At 41.3% G+C, this 21,578-nt stretch overlaps 1 protein-coding gene across 4 annotated transcripts in view; it reads right to left on the reverse strand.

Moving 5' to 3' along the window:
* Positions 1-21,578, reverse strand: part of ZBTB44 (zinc finger and BTB domain containing 44) — a 51,654-nt gene that overhangs the window by 8,624 nt on the left and 21,452 nt on the right. For 3 of the 4 annotated variants that reach the window (XM_059719793.1, XM_059719792.1, XM_059719794.1), the window contains 3 exons: positions 17,584-18,652; positions 10,278-10,362; positions 2,205-2,368 (listed from right to left, as the gene is read on the reverse strand). In XM_059719793.1, the coding sequence (XP_059575776.1) occupies positions 2,205-2,368; positions 10,278-10,362; positions 17,584-18,601 (1,267 nt within the window). In that variant the 5' untranslated portion in view covers positions 18,602-18,652. The remainder of the gene's footprint in view (positions 1-2,204; positions 2,369-10,277; positions 10,363-17,583; positions 18,653-21,578) is intronic. The other variant, XM_059719795.1, reaches the window with a different exon arrangement.

Consider the following 21,578-nt stretch of genomic DNA (forward strand, 5'->3'; position numbering starts at 1 on the left):
GAGGGGAAAATATGTGCTTTGAGAACCTGGAGGTCAGACTGGGCAACGTCCTTTACACTCCCTAATGACCAGAAGGACAGCAGCCACAGCCGGGCAGATGAAATTCTGATTTTAGAGAGAACAAACTGGTTAACCATTGAAAGACAGAAGTGATTAGCATAAAGTTGCAATTTCTCTGAATCAGCCCAGAAATCCTTATAATGAATAGGTCCTTCTTAGTTCTTATGCAGTCCTTCTTCCTTATAATTTAAACGAGTTGAAGCTTCTGTAGCTCAGAAACTCAAATAAAAGCCAAAGCGTGTGGTGCAGTAGTAGCCTTAAACCACTTATTGCCCATATTCTTCCAAGCTCAAAAAAATGCATATTTAAGCTACCCTTGGTTAGCGCCTGCCAGTGGCTCCAGTGAGCTGGTCTGGAATTAGGGGATTGCCTGAACATAGAGATGTCCCAATTCAGCACAGAAGGCATCAGAGAAGTAGTATACAGCAGGTCCACACCATCTGAGAAAACCTCTCTATAATACAGTGATCTTGTGAAGGCCAGGAAAGGAAGCCTTGGCATGCTTTGCAGAGCTAAAGGTGCTCAAGAGTTGCCCTGCAAGCTGAGGATCTGGCCCTTAGTGTTCCACCTATGTTCCACATATCCAGTGTTGAAGTCTTGGCTCCTACCTCTCTTGTCATTTACAGAAAATATGCATTTCCAAGTGAAGATATGGTACTGACAGAAACATTTGCTCACTAAGTAATCACATCATAGCCAGGATTACTACAATACAAAAGGTTAAACCACAAGAAGGTCCCAATAAAAGGTCTGAAACACAGAAATTATGGAAATTCAGAATTCAAGCCAATAATCTGGAAGTCAGATCTCAAATTCATACTAGGTTCAAAAGAAAATATAAATATTCAAAGGGCCTGAATTAGGGATGAAGCATCACAGACCAGGCTAACTTTACTCATCTATACCTCTGCTTTCCTTATGTGAAAGTGAAACCCTTGAATTTTGGCTTCCAAAATAGCAAATGCTATAGTTAAGGTTACACTGAGGCTTTTTATAAACCTGCTTTCACATGGTTAACATATGAAAGTGCTGCCCCTTGAGACAGAAACTTTCCATGGTTGCTTTCTGCCTCAAAGCATCTATTTTCTTGGAAAGTATGAGAAATACATCTCTTTAGTCATTTCAGTTAAGTTAAAATACTTTCAGTATTTAAAATGTTTAAGTTGTTTTTCCACACAAACAGCTAGTAAAAACATCTCTCTAATTCTGCATTTGAGACTTACTGTGGGACTGCTGGTTAGTGGACCAACCTAAAATACTTCATACGTGCTTGACTGATACTGGTTAGGACTCCCTACACCTAGCTGGGACAATTTAATAAGCAGTATGCACAAATAGCCTGTTTTATTAAACGTGAAGTACTGAAAAACTAGATTAATGGGTCATTACTTCATATCTAAAATCACAAAATGGCCATTTTGGTTAAGAGCAGTAGCAGCTCTTGGTCCGGTCACTTGCCTTCGAGAAGATAAAATGACAAGGAAAAAACTGGGGATCACAATCGATGTAAAGAGATAGCACTGGCACAAGTCTTGTTGCACTGCACTGCACTGACTGAAATCACTTAGTTTATTAGGAAACAGGTTTCGACTTCCTACTCTGTAAGAGTTAGGAGGCACAGGAGGATATAACTTTATCTAAATCAGGCAAGCATGATTAACACTGTTTCTGGTCAGTATTGTTTTGAATGTGAGTTTTCAGAAACATCAGCAGACAGCTGTGACATCCCAAGGACTCCCCGTCTAGGCAACTGATTTAGTATAATAAAAAAAGCCAAATGTAACAGAACGTCTGAAAACCTTCACATTAAAAGGCATCTTGGGTGTGCCTCAAACCTCTTGTTTTATTCCAATAACTAATTCAATTAAATCAATTATTTTTAAAATCCACACACAGTTCAAGCATTCTGTGACAGACACAGCTGGCATTATCAGATCTCATTGAGCAAAAACAGTATGCAGACAACTAGCTAATCTCAGATTTTGGAGACTTCTTTCCCCCCCAGAAGGGGGATGTAAAAAAGACTCCTTCATGTGTGCACACAGAACATCAATTAAAAACATGAGTTCCACACCTGCTGCACAACCAGCAAGCTCCCTTGGATGTACGTCCTACTTATTCATGGAAACAGTGACGTTTCTTACCTGAGTGGATGAGCATGTGCTGTTTTAAGTTCTGAATGCGGGTGAATCGGACCCCACAGGTCGGACACTGAAAAGGTCTATCTGGGCCATTTGGGCTGGGTCTCTCTGTGCTGCTGGTAGAAGGAGCAATGTAGAGTTGATAGGGATACTGAACGTTCTCCAAACTAAAAGGAAAAAATTCACTCATTTACAAGCAAGCTGGAGAAAAGTGGAGGTGGCTTGTCCAAAACAGCTTGAACTTCAAATCTGTTTGTACAACAAGAAAACATGATTGTCCTGTTTAAAGCAACAAATATTGTTTCCATTTATATTAAGTTGTATAGATGCTGAAAGCATCTTCCTGAAAAACTACTGATCTGCGCCGCCCTGGAAGTTTCATGTTCACTGGCTTGCCACTATAGCTAGAAATGGAAACGGGCCTCTGATTTGTTTTATTAGAAATGGTTTCTGAATATCAGTTGCACAACCTACTTTACTTTTGAGGTACGCATCCTCTTCCAAAGGTATGTAACTAATTGCAACTGGAAAGTATACCCATAAGAATTCTTCTTCTTCTGGCAAGCTAGGGAAGCAAACAGCAATTTATTTTGTAGTTTCAGTGACATTTAAAAAAAGGAAACTGAGGCAGACAGCCATTTTTAGCTCAGGTCAGATGTTATGATCAATGCAATCATTTGCAAATGTTATGTGGTACGTATACACAAGCTCAACCTATTAGTCTGCCAGCAGGCAGTAAGATAATAAACGTCATTATTTCATACTGGCTATTTGGTTGATCCAGTCCTTTGCATGACAGGAGTTGTGTTAGGAATTTAAAAACTGGCAAACTGGTTACTAGGTTGGTAAGTAAAAAGGAAAGGAATATTTTATCTTCAAAGAAATAAGTTACGTGAAATGGACTACATACTTTCATCCATTCAGACTATTAAAACTGGGGAGAGAGAGGAACGGGACTATAATGTTATAATCTGGCCTTCAACTTAATATTTTCTTCCTTGTAGACAGGACTTAGTCATTTAACTATAATAGGAAAATGTATTTGCATTTCCCTGAAAATTTCCTTTTTTCAAGCAAATGAGGCCCGTAAATATGTCAGCCTGCTCACAGTTTGGGACAGAACCTAACCATCACTGGGATGCCCTGTGCTGTGAAATCCTCTCCAACTGAGACAGCTTCCACAGCCAGGATAATTCAATTTTACTTTTCTAAATTGCACTGTATTAAATAAACCCTGAGGAAAAAGCACGGCAAGTTTTCCTATTACAGAACATAAAAAATTCTTCCAAGAAAAAGAAATATAAATTTTTGGATGCCGATTTCAACTCGTGTTCTACATGACTGCTGGTTTACAGGCTGGACTGGACCAGTGGACCGTAAAAGTCATAGAAAGGAAATCTTCATATAAACACAGATATTTTCCTAGTCTTCATGATACAAAGCTCCACAGATTAATGAAATAGAATCAGAACACCAAAATAAGGTACACCCTTTCCATCTTCTCTTGAAAAGATGATTGCCAAACAAACAACACTGGCTAAAGCCTGGGTGACTAATGCACATCATTTTGGTGAATTGATGTAGTGACAGCTTGGTGGCTGACCAGCAGGTCACAACACATGATCTGACTTCTCAGTCATAAGATCATCAGCATTCTGACACATTTGAGTTGAACGTTTAACAAAAGAAAGACTATTTCTTGAATTTACTTTAAGAGATGAATGTTAGGTCTACTGCAAAGAATACTGGTCTGAATTCCAGGGACAACACTGGATCTCATTTGGGAATGGTAACTATCAGGAGGTTTTCTTTAACGTAGTATAGCAAGTATAACACTTTTCCACGAGAGCTCAAACAGGCTTGTGTTTTAAGGAGCACAAGGAGGTTTTGAGGTCATGCTCCATGATCTGAGAGAGAGAACTGGAATAGTGAAGTATTTCATTCTGCAATTTGTACAAAACTCCTTTTAAACATCCTAATGACTTTCTACTAGACAGCTGCCCTTTTTCCTTGGACACACTTCTAAAAGCTCTCCTAGAATTCAAGGCTACATTCAACTTTAATATGGTTGTTAAATTACAGACTTTGTATTAACCAGCAGAACATGCATCACTTCATTGAAGTATCCATTTTGTATTCAGGTTGGCCCTAAATGGATGGATTTCTGCAGTAACAGAATTTATCTGTAGGAGATCGACAATCCAGTGCTAGTCAGACAACCAGGTTCATTGCCACTCTTCTCATCTTTTGTACGGTCCCAGAGAACAGCAGGAAAGATGGCAAGATAACAGAGGTACCGAGTCGCCTTTGGGAGAGGTAATTTGCCACCTTATCTCAGGTCCCGACACAGAAGCCACAGGATATTTCACTGCTGTTTCCACATGTAAAACAGCTTGGGGGGTTTGTTTCTCCCCCACACACAATGAACGAGGCTCTTCCTGGTTGCTGGATCCACTGTTTATTCAAAGTGCTGCCAAGAAAGCTTTGGTACCCATGCCCCCTTGCTAGACAGTGCCCCCAAAAGATAAAGAGATTTTACTGAACCCAAGACAGAAGACCTTAATTTTTCTTTTTGATATCATCCTGTTTTCAAGTTTATTTATGAAAATCCCCTCATGTTGACTTCCACAGCCACAAGAAATTTGTCATCCACATTAGAAGCAAAAGTCATTTTGTTCCAGGTAGTTGATGCTGCGCTCCACTTCTACTGGTAAATACCTATTTCTTGGATTGAACTGAGCACCAGATGAGCCTGCTCTGTTACCCCAGGCTTGAATGAGTCAGGATTGCTCAATCTAATTCACTGATAAGATCCCTTCAAAAAGACCCACCCAAAAAACTGATCCCTTCCCAGCAATTGAGGGAACTGAAAATTTACAGTGGGTTTGTAATCTCTGTAAATGGACATCATAGGGTGAAATGGAGAGGATAAATAGGGATTATTGGATAAATTTCATGAACTCGTTAAGCACTAATGCATGCCTGTTTAAGAGATCAGTATTTCTTACATGCTCCAAGAACTGTATTTTTGCCTCCATGACATCAGTTATCTTTATTTATGACCACCTTAATCTTCTGTTAACATTCTTCTAAGAGGAAAACTTGTACCTGATAGTATTTATCCTCAGCCCAAACTCATTTCTCTGGCTCTCTGGCTTCTTTATATTATTACTCTTATTACTTTATATTATGGCTCCCTGGCTTCTTTGTATTATAACTCTTAGATGCACCAAAGTCTTAACACTATTTTCTCTTTGCACAGAGACCTGAATGCAAATACTATCCAGAAAGAGATAAATGAATCCAGTTCTTTCTTTGCGGTTTCCATGGTTCGTTGTTTTTGTTGGGGGTTTTTTTTTTTTTGTCAGCAATTCTGTTGATGCTGGGGTTTTTTAGTTAATGAGAAACTGCGTTATGATTGTTGTTCAGTACCATGAGATTTACTGTGGGCTATGGTGCTTTATGAACATTATTGTACTTTATATTACAACCAAATATTAATGCTACCCTGATGCTGGAAGAAACCCTGAAGCATTGTAAAAATCAACTGGTATTAAGCAAAGTAGGAAAAAGAAAATGCTGCCATTCATGTGCAAGCTGGCCTGCGATTCAAAGCTGGGGCTCAAAGATTAGTTCCCCAGAAGCTCTCCCTCTCTTTCCACTAAATAAAGCCTATGTGACCCAAATAGGTGCATTTGTCCTGGAAGCCTAACCTAGGATATCAGCAGGGAATCCCTATGAGGCCTGTTACAATAGAGCCATATATTCCATTTCTGGCAGCATCTAAGAGGTATCCAGTGGTCTCTATCAGCAGCACAGTAGCAGAAAAGATGAGAAGGTTGCTCTGAAGTCGGAGGCTCAGTTGCTTGTGCAGACTGTAGGGATTCTGATTCAATCTTTCACCTGCCGTGCTGTCATTTTGGCATTATTCCCTTCATGGTCTTGGCTGGAAGAGGGCAGAATTCAGTCTTCCCCTGGAACCAGCAGGGCTCCCCAATGAAACACTTGAAAAGGAGGGAAAAGCAGACGGCACCACCAGACGAGTGGAAATGTAAGTTTCTCAAGGGACAAGTAGCAGCGGCACATCTTGTGATGCTGCTACTTGTCCTCAGGGAATGACAGTGCTATGCATGCTCTGGCATGTGGCAGGTTACCCCAGGTGGGGTAAAGGGAGGCTGGGGCCAGCCAGCAGCCTTGCCTGGAGTCCTGGGGGCCTCCAGGAGCTGCAGGCACAGTGCTCCTGCAGCAGGGTGCAGGGAATATGGCTTTGGCCAGCCAGGCTCTGGTTTTGAGCAGTGCACACTGCTGCCATATGTGCTGCCCCATTTTTTGGGGGGTGTGGGGTTTTTTTTGACCCCAGAATCTGCCTGCATGTGCAGCATGTGGCACTGCAGATGGGTGTGCAGCGCCACATACTACATATCCATGCTCGTCTGGATGTGGTTCCTCTTTTCTTTTGCCTCTGCTCTTCTTGGCCTAGCTCACTCCCTGAAGCCTGTTGTGGTGCCAGGCTCTGCAAATGCCTTCAAAAGGGAAGAAGAGCTGACAGCACAATCTCCCCAGAAGACATGCCACCTTGGGATATGACTGGAAATACCCTGGTACCTTGACCCATATTATCTGTAAGACAGCTGACCTTAAGTTTAGGATTTTACTCAAACAGTGCTGTAGCTAGATGGGCTGAATGAGCCACCAAATTCCTGCTAATGAGGCAGGTAAGACCGGGAGCAGGAAATTCTCCTGCTGCTGGTGACAGAGAGGTCTTGGTCTGTTCCCAAACTGAAGCACCGATTTGTAACGGATCTATGGACTTGTCCGCAACAAACGCATTCAGTTTAAAAATAATACTTGATCTCACCCTAATTCTTTACTTCTATGCACTTCTTAACCATTTCAAGCTGTGAGAAATGGCTGTACCATCAGATAAAATGGGATAACACTGAAATGCAACAGATAAAAAGTGTCCAAAAATGTTTTGTAACAGTCACATAAAATAAAAGCAGCAATTTAAATAGCCCCCACCCCCAATACATTTGGGAAATGAATAAGAGTATGGGAAATGTTCCAATCGTCTCAGTCAAGAAACAAATTGTATTAATTGTAGCTAAGAGTTTCACAACCTAAGATCTCAAATTCTATCAGCAATTTTTCCTGCTTTTGACAGTCTACAAATGCACGTTCAAGCATGAAAAACTAAATCCCAACAAACGTAAATATCAATATTCTAAGTTTATTTAAAAATGTCCTGTTTGTAAAGCGGAAAACAAACATTTTGAACAAATCAAGACACTTATTATGATTAGACCTTACAAGCCTTAAAATATTTTAGTGTTAGTAATCTACTTCATAACTCCTTCATAACTGGCATAAAGACCAGTAAAGCTAAACCAGTCATACAGTCATATTATATATCCACATTATAGAATTTTATTACAATCCAGTAACAAATCAGCAGAAGAAAAAATACTACAGAAATCAATTCAGTGACAGCAGATGAAATACATAACAATCACATGTGCCCCATTATACTGCAAGTAATAAACCATGTGACCTGCCTGAAACAAGACCCATTTAATCGTGTTAAATAATTATCATGGAAAAAGATATTTTACATGACAACATATTTTACATTGGAAGATAAAACTTTCACTGATTACACAGTTTTATTTTACATTTAGGCGGACAGGTCTTTTTGCTTGTACTTGAAGTAGAAAGGAAGCACACATTCAAGCGTGTCTGGAGAACTGGAGTTTTGAAAACCTGCATTAATAAAGCAACCTCCAATTTACTTTTAAACTAATGATCCACAGAGAAAAAAGCCAATAAGGAAAAATAACTGCACATATATCAATTTGTTAAACAAGTATGCTTGAGAGCGATTCGGTCACAAACTCTACTTGGTGACGAAAGCAGAACACAAAGCCCTCATGCTTCTTTCAGACAGCCAAAAAATCCTTCTGTTCCTGAGAACCTGGAGGAAGTCTGAACTCTGTTTGGAGGTGCAGCACTTTTAGAGTAAGCCCAGGATATTCTAGGTAATGCTTCTCTTGAGAGGAAACATTTAGACTATTTTTTGTTGAAGTGGAGAGTGTCTAAGATAGGGGTTTTACTGTACTCAGAACATGATATCCATTTCATTTCTAGAATACATCTAGATGCCACATTGTGAATTGAAAATAGCCAGCTTACTGTCCTGTGGATAAAATCAGGACCCCTTATAAATACACACACTCAGAAGGAGAGAAAACAGAGTGTGCACCTCAGGAAATTAAAATAGAAGTTATATAGCTCAAGATGATTTTTGTTGACTGCAAATTATTGAACACAGCAGAGCCAGAAGGTAGCAATAGTAGATATACCCAAATATATATCTTGATTGAGAATCAAGTTGGGGCATACATAAAACAACTCTTCCTACTACATCAGGTTAAGGATAAACTACTTGAGACTTAGAAGTTCTACCTTAAACATTTAGCTTATTATTTATAGGGCATGCAAAAGCATATATGCTGTATTTGAACTTATAAAGTATATTATTTACTTTAAAAAGCTTTAGTTTTGGAATGCAGAGTTTTGCTCCTAATAAACCTACACAGCAAACGATATGCAACACAGAAAATCCTATTGCATTTTATGGAGGGGCTTATTAAATTGGACTGAGGAGTTTTCGAGCAAAGGTTCAATACAGGGAATAAACTCATATTTTTCTCTATATGTAAAAGGCTTTCATTGTGAAACTGCATACTGTTAGAGGTCTCATAGCCTTTGAATCTTCCATGCAGTTTTGGCTTAATTTTTTTCCCATATTTTTGAAGAGTGTTTGAGATTAGCTATGGATGATATGTGCCTGTGCCAATTTGAATTTGTCACCTGGTATCTTTTTTCTACAACTGGTGCAGATATACCAGATCTATTTCAGATTTAACAAGTAGTTAAAAAAAAAAATATATATATTTAGGAATTGGGGTTATCTTTAGCTATTACTACTCATAACTATATGTGGTAGTTATTATTTTATAATTAAATTTGCACACTTCAAGGTAGCAAACGGATACAGCCTTCTCTGTCATAGTCTTTTCTCAGCAGCTCTGATTTTCTTTTAGGTGTAATCCTGCAATGAAGGAGGCTCTACATGCATCTGCCAACAGAGAATTTATGTACTAGAAAAACACAGCTGCTGAGTGACAAAACCTTCTCTCTAAAACAGAGATTGTAGCATAGCCATGGTTCACTTCCTTTGCCCAAAGTTCCTCCCTTAAGTAATACGTAAACAACTAGCAAGATGACATAATAAAAGGTTCATTTTGAAACAGAATAGCTAGCTGCATACCATACCTGACACAGCCACAAAAGCAAGGACATAAAACATTAAATTTACCTTTACTCCCCCGAGAGCTACAGACTTCTCTAATAAATATTTCATATACTTCCAGCTATGAAACATAACCTTGACTTAACCCACCTACATATATGCCAGGATTCCTTTACCCCCCTTTAGCAAGCTTCCTATCCCAAACACAAACTACTATATTACAGGGGTGTAGGCTGCCAAACTACTATATTACACATATATAAACTAAAAGTAGTAAGTCCAGGTAGTCAGTGGAGGTTAAAGGCTGCAGGTCCTGTCATGCTCCTTAGGGTAGTTATGGAAATAGTGAAATGTGTGCTTCTACATGCAAAAGCTAAGATGTACATGTTGCTTTGTGGCATTATGTCAGATATAGAACATATGAAGCAACTTTAGCTGTTTCTCAATGACATTTTTCTTGCTTATTAATAAAGAACAGTGATGAAGATAGCACACGACTATGGGTATCTGTCTCTCATCTCCAGTTCAAGTTGAAAACTTCTGAAATACATAGGAAATGAAGAGCAACAGGTAAGTAAATATCAACTTTCATCACCTGCATTGTTCTAAAGCATCTGAGGCTTCAGGCACTGACTGTACTTTGATCAACAGAGAAAGTGTATGTATGAACAGCTAAACATTCAGGGATTACAGTTGGGTAAGTTAATTATAGCAACAGCATACCACTCACTGCAGAACAGTTTGCACACAATGTGGGTACATACCGATCATCATCATCTGCATGAGTATTAGTGCCAGAGGTACTTTGGAGTGTGGGTAATCCTTCAGTGACCCCCTCATCTATTGAACCTGGGCAAGGAAAAAAAGAACAACAACTTGCAATTTAGTGGAAATAAAGTACACAAATGGTGCATAACTGCACAATAAATGACAATGATTTCTTCTGCACTAACACCTGTAAAGCAGAAAATGCTAAAGTAAAACTTACCTGCGTTTCACCATATCTTTACACCATCTAACATCTAAAGACCAATTTAATCTTGCTGCTGTTCTACATCTTGATTTCCCCTGCCTTACACATTTGCCATATGATAGCTTTATTAACAGAATGCCAATCCCAGGCTCTAGGTGCCCTTGACAAATTAAAAAATGCAATCCAAAGGAGATGAAACAGTAGTACACCAGCCACCTGTCACTGAATGAGAGATGCAAGCACACAAAATGGCTCATTATGACTTCCAGCCAATGTCTTGGCAAATTCAGCTAAACTGAGCTTTAGAAATGAAATCTAGTACAAATTCAGCACTAAAACAAATTTTGACACCATCATTCCACTTGTACACTCAACTGCTGCCCAAAAAGGGTCCCTGTTGATGAGAATGGAAATTTCACCAGCGTACAAGAGCTGAGGAAAAGCATAAAGCTTTACCTTTTTGTTACCCTAAGAGAGAAAGCGCAGGGAAGTGGGCAATGCTGTTGTGAAAAGGTTCCAAGTGGTACCAAGTATTATAAATGCCAGGAGAGGTGTATGATCCCGACAGCATTACCTCCTATCTGGTAATGCTGTCGGGGTCATACACCTGCATCAACAGAACAAGTGCACTGCACTCCCCAGGACTCTGCATTCTTCCATTCCTTCCAATAAGCTCTCTGTGGCCATCTTCCCAGAGAGCTTTATTTCAGGGATGACCTTGCGTCTTTTAATCCCTCCTTTCCTTATGGCAGGGACAATGTGTATCCTTTAATTACCCCCCTCTGCACTGCCAATCCTGGCCCAGTGTCAGCTCTCTCTGTATGCCTCAATTCCTTCCATGTCATGGGCTCTGTGCTTGCAATTCTTCCTTCCATTGCAGAGAACTATATTTTCTTCTTCTTCTTTGGCCAAGGTCTTCTGTACCCCATGTCCTCCAGTGCCTGCATTTCCTCCAACAATTTTTTTTTAAATTTCTGACTGGGAAACATATTTCAGGGTGTCTTTTAAATTATGCTGGGGCCATGGACAAAGCCAAGATGCAAGTGGGAGATGTTAAGGTGGAAGGTGTTGATGGTTGACATCAAACATTCCTTTGGACTTAAAGAAAGTTACAGACACAGGGAAAGGCGGCACGTGACACGCGCTAATGAGGTAAAAAGGCACCAACCCCATCAGCTTTCCGATTTTCACCAGAAGCAGAGAGAAGCTGTTTCAAAATTCCTCCGCTGCATCTGGGGAGATGGACAGGGAAACAAAGAAACACCATAGTGCTGAATGGGAGCCCTTGCTCTGTGAGACCAAGTAGCTGTCACTGTTTTGTAGCATCATTCTGCATGCATCCTCCTGCAGGACTCCTCTACTCAAACTTTGTAGTAGTGGACATCTTAAATCCTGTATCCCTTACCAGTTTGGTCTTATGGCTTTAGACATTTTAGGAAGTGCTGCATACCGAACCAGCTTATGGTCTAATTACATATAGCCTGTTACTGAGCTTAGTCCTACTATTTAAAGATGTTTTAAATCATAAGTTCCTTGCAGCACCCTGGCTGAGAATCACTGCTCTAGTAGAAAGATATCTCTGTGATAAGCTATGCAGTTTATGACCTGAGACCAGACCCTGTGTCATATTTCCTCAGTGGCGGCAACTCATTTTTCCACGTCCACCACTCACATACACTGAGTGCTGCTGGCAGTTTGTTCTCCAGAGAGGTTCCTGAACTTTTGAGATCACTGCGTCTCCTTCACCCCACCATGCAGCAGAGACTGACTTTTTTGACCTTTAGAGATTCTGTAAAGCCTGACTACTGGGGCAGGCATTAGGAGATGGCTTGAGAGAAGAGGGCTGTAATGGCAGAGGGTGGAACCTGATGACTAAACTCCATCAGACTTAAATGGGAGTAGGTCCACAGCCACCCACTCTGAAGTATAACACTAGGAAAAACAAGTCCCAAGAAAGCTTACAAAGAGACTGAAAGGAAGAAGGCAGATACCAAAAGAAGGATGCAGCGCCACTCATGGAAAGGAGACAAACCTGATGGGAGACGCACCTCTGACAGCCTCCTGAAGATAAGGCTCTTAACATCAAATTTAAAACCCTGATATGGTACAACTTAAAATAAACTGGAGATATTGTTGGGGGTGCAAAATTAGAGGTTATATAATCTGTAAAAATAGAGAGATTCATAGTGGCTTATTTTTCTCCTTCATGGTAAAGCCAACTCAAAATCTACCACAAGAATAAGCACATTTGCTCTTGGAGTTTTCATTCAATAACCTTCTCTCTGTAATGGAACTGATCTTAAGGAGTTATGAAAATGCCTTCTCAAACACAGCAAGCGTTGCTACCATAATGACTTATTTATAAAGCTCTCCTGCTTGTCTCTCTAGCATTATAAAGTACTCTCATGCACTGAGTGATACCAAATATAATAAACTGCAAATGAATGATTCTTGCAATTGCCTGAACAGTGAATAAGAGCTCTTTACAATATCAGAAAGACAGGCAGGAGAGCTTTTATAAATGCATTATAAAGTACTGAGATAAATATATGTAATTTTACAAGGAAAATGTCTGTATTCAGGGAAGAGGAAGCTGTATTTTAACACACCTCTCTGACCCCATTCACTACTGTGATATTACTGTAAAAGGCAACACCTCTTCAGGAAATAAAAGGGGATTGACACTGGTGTGCCCTGTGCTGCCACTATGTTTATTGTACTTCTGGTAAAGTGGAAATCCTGCTCTAGAGCAAGAAATTTGCCTTTCGTTAGGAGACAGCAAAACGAGCCTATAATCAGGATCTTTAATAGTGCTGAGCAAAGAATGTTAAATGTAAATTCAAAGGCAATTCTGTTTTGCAGTCTTGGATCAATTTTTTTCCACTGTGTCTGCAGCTCTCAAGGTGTAAAACACTGGATCAAAATGTAATTCTATGGACATTTAATTTTAAACATTATGTCTGCTTGACAAAATGGTGGTCAACAAAACACAATTCCTTCTTCTTAGGGGGATAAATATAAGTGGGGCACCTACCCTCAGTGACACAAAACCCAGCCACAGCAGACAGTAAACCTGCCAGCAACTACATAGCTACTTCACTGCAAGCTGACGCTTCCTTGAACCTGGGTGTGCAAAGTTGCTCGTCAGCACATGTCATTTTACAGGTAATGAATCTTGACTAGGGCAGTGGTTATCAATCTTTTTAGACTCAAGGCTTGAGACACCCTCAGAAAAAGGAAGCTCTTAGTTTTCACTCATTATTTGACTAAAGAAAAATAATAAAGCAATTCTTCTGTTGCAAAGAACTCAAAAACACACAACAGTTCTGAATGTTTTCGACACTATGGATTAGGGATGTAAACAGTAATTATATTAATACTGTTCAATAGGGCTGTGTGAAGCTTCGGTCCCCGATTCGATTCGGCAGAGATTCGGCCCGATTCGGTGGCCGAATCTCCGAATCCAAATTGAATCAGAGGACCCTTTAATCTCTCCGAATCAAATCGGAGAGATTTGGAAAGATTCCGTGATTTGGAAATAGACAGGGCTTTAAATGTTTTTTCTACATACCTATAGGTAGCAGGGGCTCGTGAGTGCTGTGATGCTGGGGTGCATGGAGCATCCCACAGAAGTGCAGGGGGCTCCCCAGCATGTTCGGTAGCAGACCCGGAGGTGGATCAGAAGCACTGCACCCCCCCCCCCCCCCCATGACTGGTGCCTCCTGGGTCTGGGGGGGCACCCGGGGTTCCCCTGCGGCCGATCACCAAGTGGGGGAGGTGTGGGAGGGCCCCCTAGCGTGCTCCCTGCTGGACCCGGAAGTGGATCGGAAGTACTTCCGGTTCACTTCTGGCTTCACCAGCAAGCATGCGGAGGGCCCCCTGCGCTCCTGCAGGACGCTCCATGTGCCCCAGCATCACAGAGATCACAAGCCGCGCTGGTACCTCGAGGTATATAGGAAAAACATTTAAAGCTGAATCTATGGCCGAATCGCTGATTCTCCAAATCAGCATCTAATCGTCAGATCTGGATTTGGCTGGATCGAATCAGGGACAGTGATCCAAATCAACTAATCGAATTGCTGTCCCCGATTCGGGCCGAATCTGAAACAAATAGGGCCTGCTTCGCACACCTCTACTGTTTAACGTTTACACCCCGCCTCTTCCCTCCTGCAGGTCACTGCTGCCTGTTGTTAGGGGAGCAGCTTCGGCAGTGGCAGCCCAGAAGGCAGTGTGGATCTGGGCTGTGGCACTGCAAGGCTGCCGTGGCAATGAGGCAACAAGCAGTTGCCTGGGGGAGTGGAGCTGGGCAAAGCTGCACAGAGGAGCCGGCAGGTCTTCAATAGGAGCAGGCGCAGAGGTTGGGCTGCCATCATGTGCTGCAGGGGTGGGCTGCATGGAGCCAGGCACCCCCCTTCCATAGCACCCACACGCACTCCCACCTGCCAGGACAGTTGTGCCATGCCATACCCAGGCAGTGCCTGTAGTCTGCAGGCACCCAGAGCCATGAGCAGTGCCTCCCTTCCACCCCCTGGGCTCTGGCAGGTGCCACTCTGCAAGGACCCACAGTGGTTCTCCCAGCCTGGGGGCATGTGGTGGACAGAGGTGTCATGCAGGATCACACCTGCGGCATTTACCTGTGGGCTGAGTGCCCTCTGCTAGGAGCTGCGACATCAGGTCAAGCCCTCAGTCAAGAAGGAGGAACACAGCACTGGCCCAGCTGCTGGTTTCATCGGGAGAGGAAGGAACTGCACTGCTCCTTCTGCCGCAGGACCGTTTAACCAATATAATTAAAGGAGGTTAAACGGGCAATTTTTAAAACAATGCTTATACCCCTACTATCCATTCCTATTTGACATCTCTAGGTTTACCCTGTGAACCACGTATGCACACCTAGCAGTGCTAACACTTCAGGGCAGCATGCAGCACCCTTGAAAGGATCTCAAAACACCCCAGGATGTCACTTCAGCCTGGTTGAGAATCACTGGACTATAGCAATCTTTGGCAGGGAAGGAATTCAAGTGCACACAGTAAGAATCTGATTGTGGGCCAATGTTCCCATGGATTTTTTTGTTCAATTTCAGTATCCCCTTAAAAAGGAATTGTTATATTACTCCTTGGGAGTCCCTTTCTCTATGATCTAGTCCTGGTTTCACTCTTTGGTTCTCATTCCTGCTACTGGGTTACGATAAAAACAGTTGTCTTCAAGCTGGATGCACATTTTTCTGATACTGCTATTTTTGCTTGTTTTAAAACAGATGGCATCTAATACATCCCTTTCCCATGAAACTGTTCAGAAATAGATTATACTGTTTCCTTTAGATCTTGACTTCATATAGTTTATTATTTCAGAGTACCTGGATATGGTGAACAGAAAACAGTAAAACTCCCTCTTTTTAGCTGCACCTGTAGCCTTTCCCCTTCCCCGATTGCTTCCTGTGACTTGTCCAATTTTGTTTGTTGCAGTTTATATTTTTCTTACTGATACAACGATATGGTTTCCTACTAGCGTTATGTTCATTTAATGACTTGCACCATTGATCACATGTCTTTAGCAATTTCTTTTCTAAGTTAGTGCTGTAATGAGTAAAGGCCTGGGGTCAAATTGCAGCAGTTCAGTGAACAAGTATGTTTTTTTGGCAGCTTCCCAGAAAACAAACGTCTTCTCTCCCTTTAATTTATGAACTACACACAAAATTCTTTTGCAAATTAAGTACAAGAAAATTAACAGTGTTTATTTACACTGATCATACACTCCTCTGTTTGTACATACTGCCCAGAGGACTCACAAAACCAATGCCTGTAAAGTCCAAGGCAGGTAACACAGTTTAGTTTGGACAAAAGTGTTACCATTATAAAATGCCAACACACAAACCATTCAAAATAATACACAAAAATAGCATGACAGAAAAGTACTGAAGCATGTGCTAACATGTACTGAAGTTCCTGTTTCCTTAAAGCAATGGTATAAAGGAAACAGTATGCTTACAGTGGTCACACATCTCACTCTTCCAAGGAGGAAATATCAGTTCCTACTCTCTCCAATGAAGGCATGACACCAGACAAAAACTTTAAAGTAGAGTTAGAGTACAGGGCTACGCTGAGAATCTTATTAACAGCATTTAACATTTATGTTATTTGAATCGTGCAGAGTCAAACAGTTTTCAACTCAAGGTTTTCAGATAAACCAGAATTTACTGAAATAATCCTTTAATAAACAAATGCCATATTCAGCTCAAGTCAATCCACTAATACAGAACTAAATAGATGATCTGTGCAAAACTCTGGCAACCATACTAGGAACATTACAAATTGTCTGTCCTTTGACTTATTGAGAGAGAGAACTGGATTGTTACGGTGACAACCCTCTACATGTGAGCTATTAATAGCTAACAGCCCACTAGAGGCACCCAAAAACGGCTTCAAACTGTTTTTCAAGAAAAAAAGGTTGCTTTCAGCTTTGCGTAGTACAAGGACGGGGATTTGTGATTAAATCGCATAGAACTGGAATGATATGACAGCACTCTTGTTTTTGTCTGGGGTGTTAAAATTACAACTTTCCAACATGTATTTGGCAACTTACTATAAGAACAGTCACCACTGTACATACATTGACACAAGGCCATACCTTATTTTAAAGGCACCATATTACCCCTTAACACCTACTGTTACTATACTAAAAACACCAGTCTATCCATCATGGCATTTGGATGGACTGTAGTCAAAACATTTGGTACTGTTACGAACAGAATATTCATTTGAAAAAATACTTAAATGCACAACCTGTAGCATAAATACCACAAGTGGCATGGGCAGTCTCTGTGTGTAGCATGCAGCAGATTGGGCAGAGAGCCCAGGGCAGGAAACAGAGAGCAGATCGGGCAGAAGAGGACTCGAGTGGTCCTTGGAATGGGCATGAGGCTAATTTGCTCAAGAAAGAGGTTGGCCCCCACTGAACTAGTGCTTATCAAACTCAGAGTGCCAAAATACAGTTTAACCAAACTAGAGTGATCTAACAGAGTCAACTGGACTTCCTCAAATCAAATCACATCTACGTGTGCGTTTGCGTACATAGACTTATATTAAGAAAGTGACTATACCTATAGAAGAAGACTGCGGGCTGATCAGGAGATCTTCCTGAACCTGTTCACTTCCAGGGACTGTCTGTTGATCACTCAGAGAGCTCTGGGATGCACTGACAGGCTGTGATACTTCCTCATGAACCTCCTCATCACTTAACCTTTCCACTTTGACACGCACATCTTCTTCAATCACAAGAGGTGAACTGGCCTTTGTGCTCTCACAAGTCACATAATCAGTAATTCTTCTGGCTGCCTCCGATGGACCAGGCATTTCTAAAGTCCTAGAATTCTCTACTTGCTTCACCTTGTCAGACTGAAGTCTTCGATCAATTCCAAAAGGAAAAGTCCAAGGAAAAGCTAAGGAAGAGTCTACAGGCTGATTTCTGGACTCTGGGTAGGAAGCTGAAGGATTCAGAACTTGCGGGGAATTTGTCTGTGTGTTACACTTAAGTGGACTCTCAGGAGACATGACTATGTAGCTTTTGCGTTTTCTTCGGGACTCTCGGCACACAGGAATGGTTCTTTCCACCACGCTGCATTCAGAAGAAACTGGAGAAAGGCTACCATCTCGAGAGGTAAAATTGCAGTTTGCACCGCTTTCTTGTCCTCCATCAAGCACCTTTTCTTGCTGGCTGTTGGGTGTATTCCATAAAATGCTTGACTTCATGAACTCTGAACATGTGCTGGCAACACTGAACATCTGCATATAGCTGGCCGCAGCCAACACATCGATAATATTTTCTGTGTTAATAGATAGTGTTGCTGTGTATGCATATTCCAGGAGGGGTATAAAGCCAGTTACTGTCACGTGATGCAAGTCTAACACACTCTTGCTGTCATCTTCTGCTTGACCAACAAGCTTGGAGCGAAAGAAGTCGCTGCAGGCTGCCAAAACCACCTTATGTGCCCTGAAGATTTTGTCCTGCACACGAATGGTGATGTCACAGAAATGCCCATCGTTGCGAAGCATGTTTAGCTTGCCAAGCATCTCCTGGCTGTGGGCAGGTGAGTTATGAGTAAATGTTTTTACACCCATTTTTCACCCTTCTGCCAGTACTCTTTCACAATGCAAGAGGTTACCAGTGTCCTAAAAGGAAGACAAAAAAAGAAAAAAGAAAAGAAAATCTTTTGTCACTTACAGGAAGTGAATTTCTACAATGAGAATGGAAAATTAGTGACTTCTTATCTAGAGAGATTTAATATGAAAGAATCTCTCCCCACGGGGGGCAGACTATTCCATGGGCCGGAAGCAATGACAGGATTTCACATTACGTTCTCTCCATAGAGAATATATTCAGTTATTTATATTTTTGTAATAATGCATATGAAATCTGCAAGCTAGGTTATCTGAAGTCAGTCAGTAATGTCAGCAATAAACCCACTTAAAAAATACACAGATGATGACAGTATGATAACAGGAACCGTTAAACCTCCTTGCTAGAGTGGAAATACAGCTTTTTGGAGTGGTACCCATGTCCTAAATCTGTACTTTTGCTTTCTGGGCTTGGAAATCTGTTGCTTACTGCTTTCAGACTTAAAAAGACTTTGAGAACTGATTCTATAAACTGTGGAAAACATTTGTTTTGTCACTGTACAGAAGCAAACAGTCTCCTTAGTGCAAGTATTAAACAACAGAAGAGCTTTATGGCGTCCATAGTGTGACTTTTCAGAACACAGAGTTCAAACAATCAACAGAAAATGTTTGGTAATAGCTAAGCTGTGTTGCTGGTAGTGCAGGTACTAACTGCCTAGAGCTGCTTTTAATAAGTAGCTCTGGACTAGGAAGAAAGGCTATTAAAAATTCCTTCAAACACAATGGGCTATAAACCTCAAAGTAAACTGTGGTACGCCTACCCCTGGGGGTATGCAAGACATCCCTGGAGGGTACACGGGAGAAATTGTGTAATGGCAGACTGAATTTTCATTATAATAATAATTGACATTTAAGGGGTTACAATATAAAATGCATGTTGGTAGCGGTATGCAGGCAGCTGGTTAAATCCAGAAGGGGGTACATGCAATAAGAAAGAAGAGTTTGGGAACCTCTGTTACAGACTAACCAAAGTATATACGAGTACAAACTTGAAAGCACTTCATCAGCTGCTGTGAAAGGACGCATAAAAAGCGGCATATAAGGAAAGTGAAATCTACTCAGCCTTCTACTTGATTTCTGACCAACAGGGTTAACTAAGTCTCTGGGCAGAGAGACAATCTGAACCATTTTAGCAGCCTCAAAACTGCAGCAGTGCCTGAAATCTGCAAGCCTCCGATTTCATGGTGGCATCTGTTGATTGGTGACCCCCGACTGTTCCCTCATTACCAACATGGAAAGACGGCGCACAGAGCAAGGCACGATGTGGCTAGAAGTCCCCTGCAGTGGACCCATGTCATTCCTACTGCCTCCAAAGCCTTAGGTGCTGGCAAATTTTTCTCTGCAAGAGGAAACCTAGTTTTTCAGACTTTTTAAATGTGCATTGCACTCCAAAAGGAAAATGGCTATTAGTTTTACTGTCCCTTAATGCCCCAAGCATGCATTCCTTACATGACCAAAGCTCCCAAACGTGGGCTGCCATTTTACTGCATATTCTATAGGTTTCAGCCTTTTCTGCATGCTGCTTTAATCCCAGATCCCTCCATACTTAAACATGATGGACTGAACTAGTTACCGTCAACATCGTATCTGGTTGGCTAACACTGGGAAATAATCTTTTCCTTTCACGACCATTCTTCTTTCCACCCCCCAAGCGCACACAGTCCCTCCAAGCCACTCCATGCAAGTGAATCCTCAGAAGGAGCTTAATAATGCTCTGCACAGACACATACATGGCTCAGCTTACAAACACTGGAGTCTCAAAATATACTTAAAGGGTGGTTGCCAAAGTCTCCAAGTGAATTTCCTTCATTACTCACTCACTCCATTATTAAATATGAGCCATATTTACACCTCATTTTGTCTCATTCCTGTTATTTCACTCTTCATATTGCAAACTGCTTCAGATAAAGAGAAATAAATGTCTCTCTCCTAGTCTCCTGGAACACAGGATCAGCTTACTAACACTAGATGCAGTCACATGGCTTATCAATTTCAATAACTAGAAGTTATAAGAGGAACATTAACAATTTATGAAGTCTGAGTCAAATTATGAGGGCAGCTTGGATTTAAAGTGAAATTTCACACCACCACAGAAGGAGAAGTTAAGCACAAACAAAACACTTTTTCAAGCAAAAGAAACATATCCCAAGTCTATATTGACCACAAGGGGCATCTGAAGATCCAGACTGTCTCTCTTCTTACATGAATCAAATGAAAACCATATTTAATTGATCTGAGACCAACACATAACAGTAAAATCTCATAACTGCATATTATAAAGTAGCCTGGAGGCACCCTTCTCTCAGATTTGTCAGTAGCTATGGCAATGCCCTGGCACTCCTCCACACTTTGGGACTATTACTGCTCAATGAACCGCTTCACAAATACCGATGTACAAGTAACGGGCTATTCTTCAGGCACAATGTAGAATATTTAGAGACATTTAAAAAACTAGTGTTTCAAACAATTATTAAAAAAATGGGTAAATAATGAAACTGACCCAATATTTTATGTAATATCCCCCAACCACCATTTGACTGACTGCTTCTCCGCCTCCCTCATTCTGCTTTATGGTTACAAGTAATTCTGCTCCTTATAGTCACCAAGTGCTGCACTCCACTCACCTCTGTCCAATTCTGTTCAGAACCAGTTCTTGTATCCCCCCCGCACTCCCCACAGCTTCCTCTCCCCTTCCCCTTTCATCTTTTCCTTGCTTGACCTCAATCTGCTTACTAAGTTTAAGATAAAATAGGTGAATCCATTAACATGCAATAATTGGATTCAAATGTATTACAGAAACAAACAGCCTACTACCAAACCACATGGGATGCTGCTCTACTGACTAACTCTTCTTTGTAAACCACCCGTCCCCGGCCCTCACTGAACCACTGCCATTCAGGCAGGTGGTTCCTAGACTTGG

This window comes from Alligator mississippiensis, chromosome 16, assembly GCF_030867095.1.
Source record: "Alligator mississippiensis isolate rAllMis1 chromosome 16, rAllMis1, whole genome shotgun sequence".
Lineage (NCBI taxonomy): Eukaryota > Metazoa > Chordata > Crocodylia > Alligatoridae > Alligator > Alligator mississippiensis.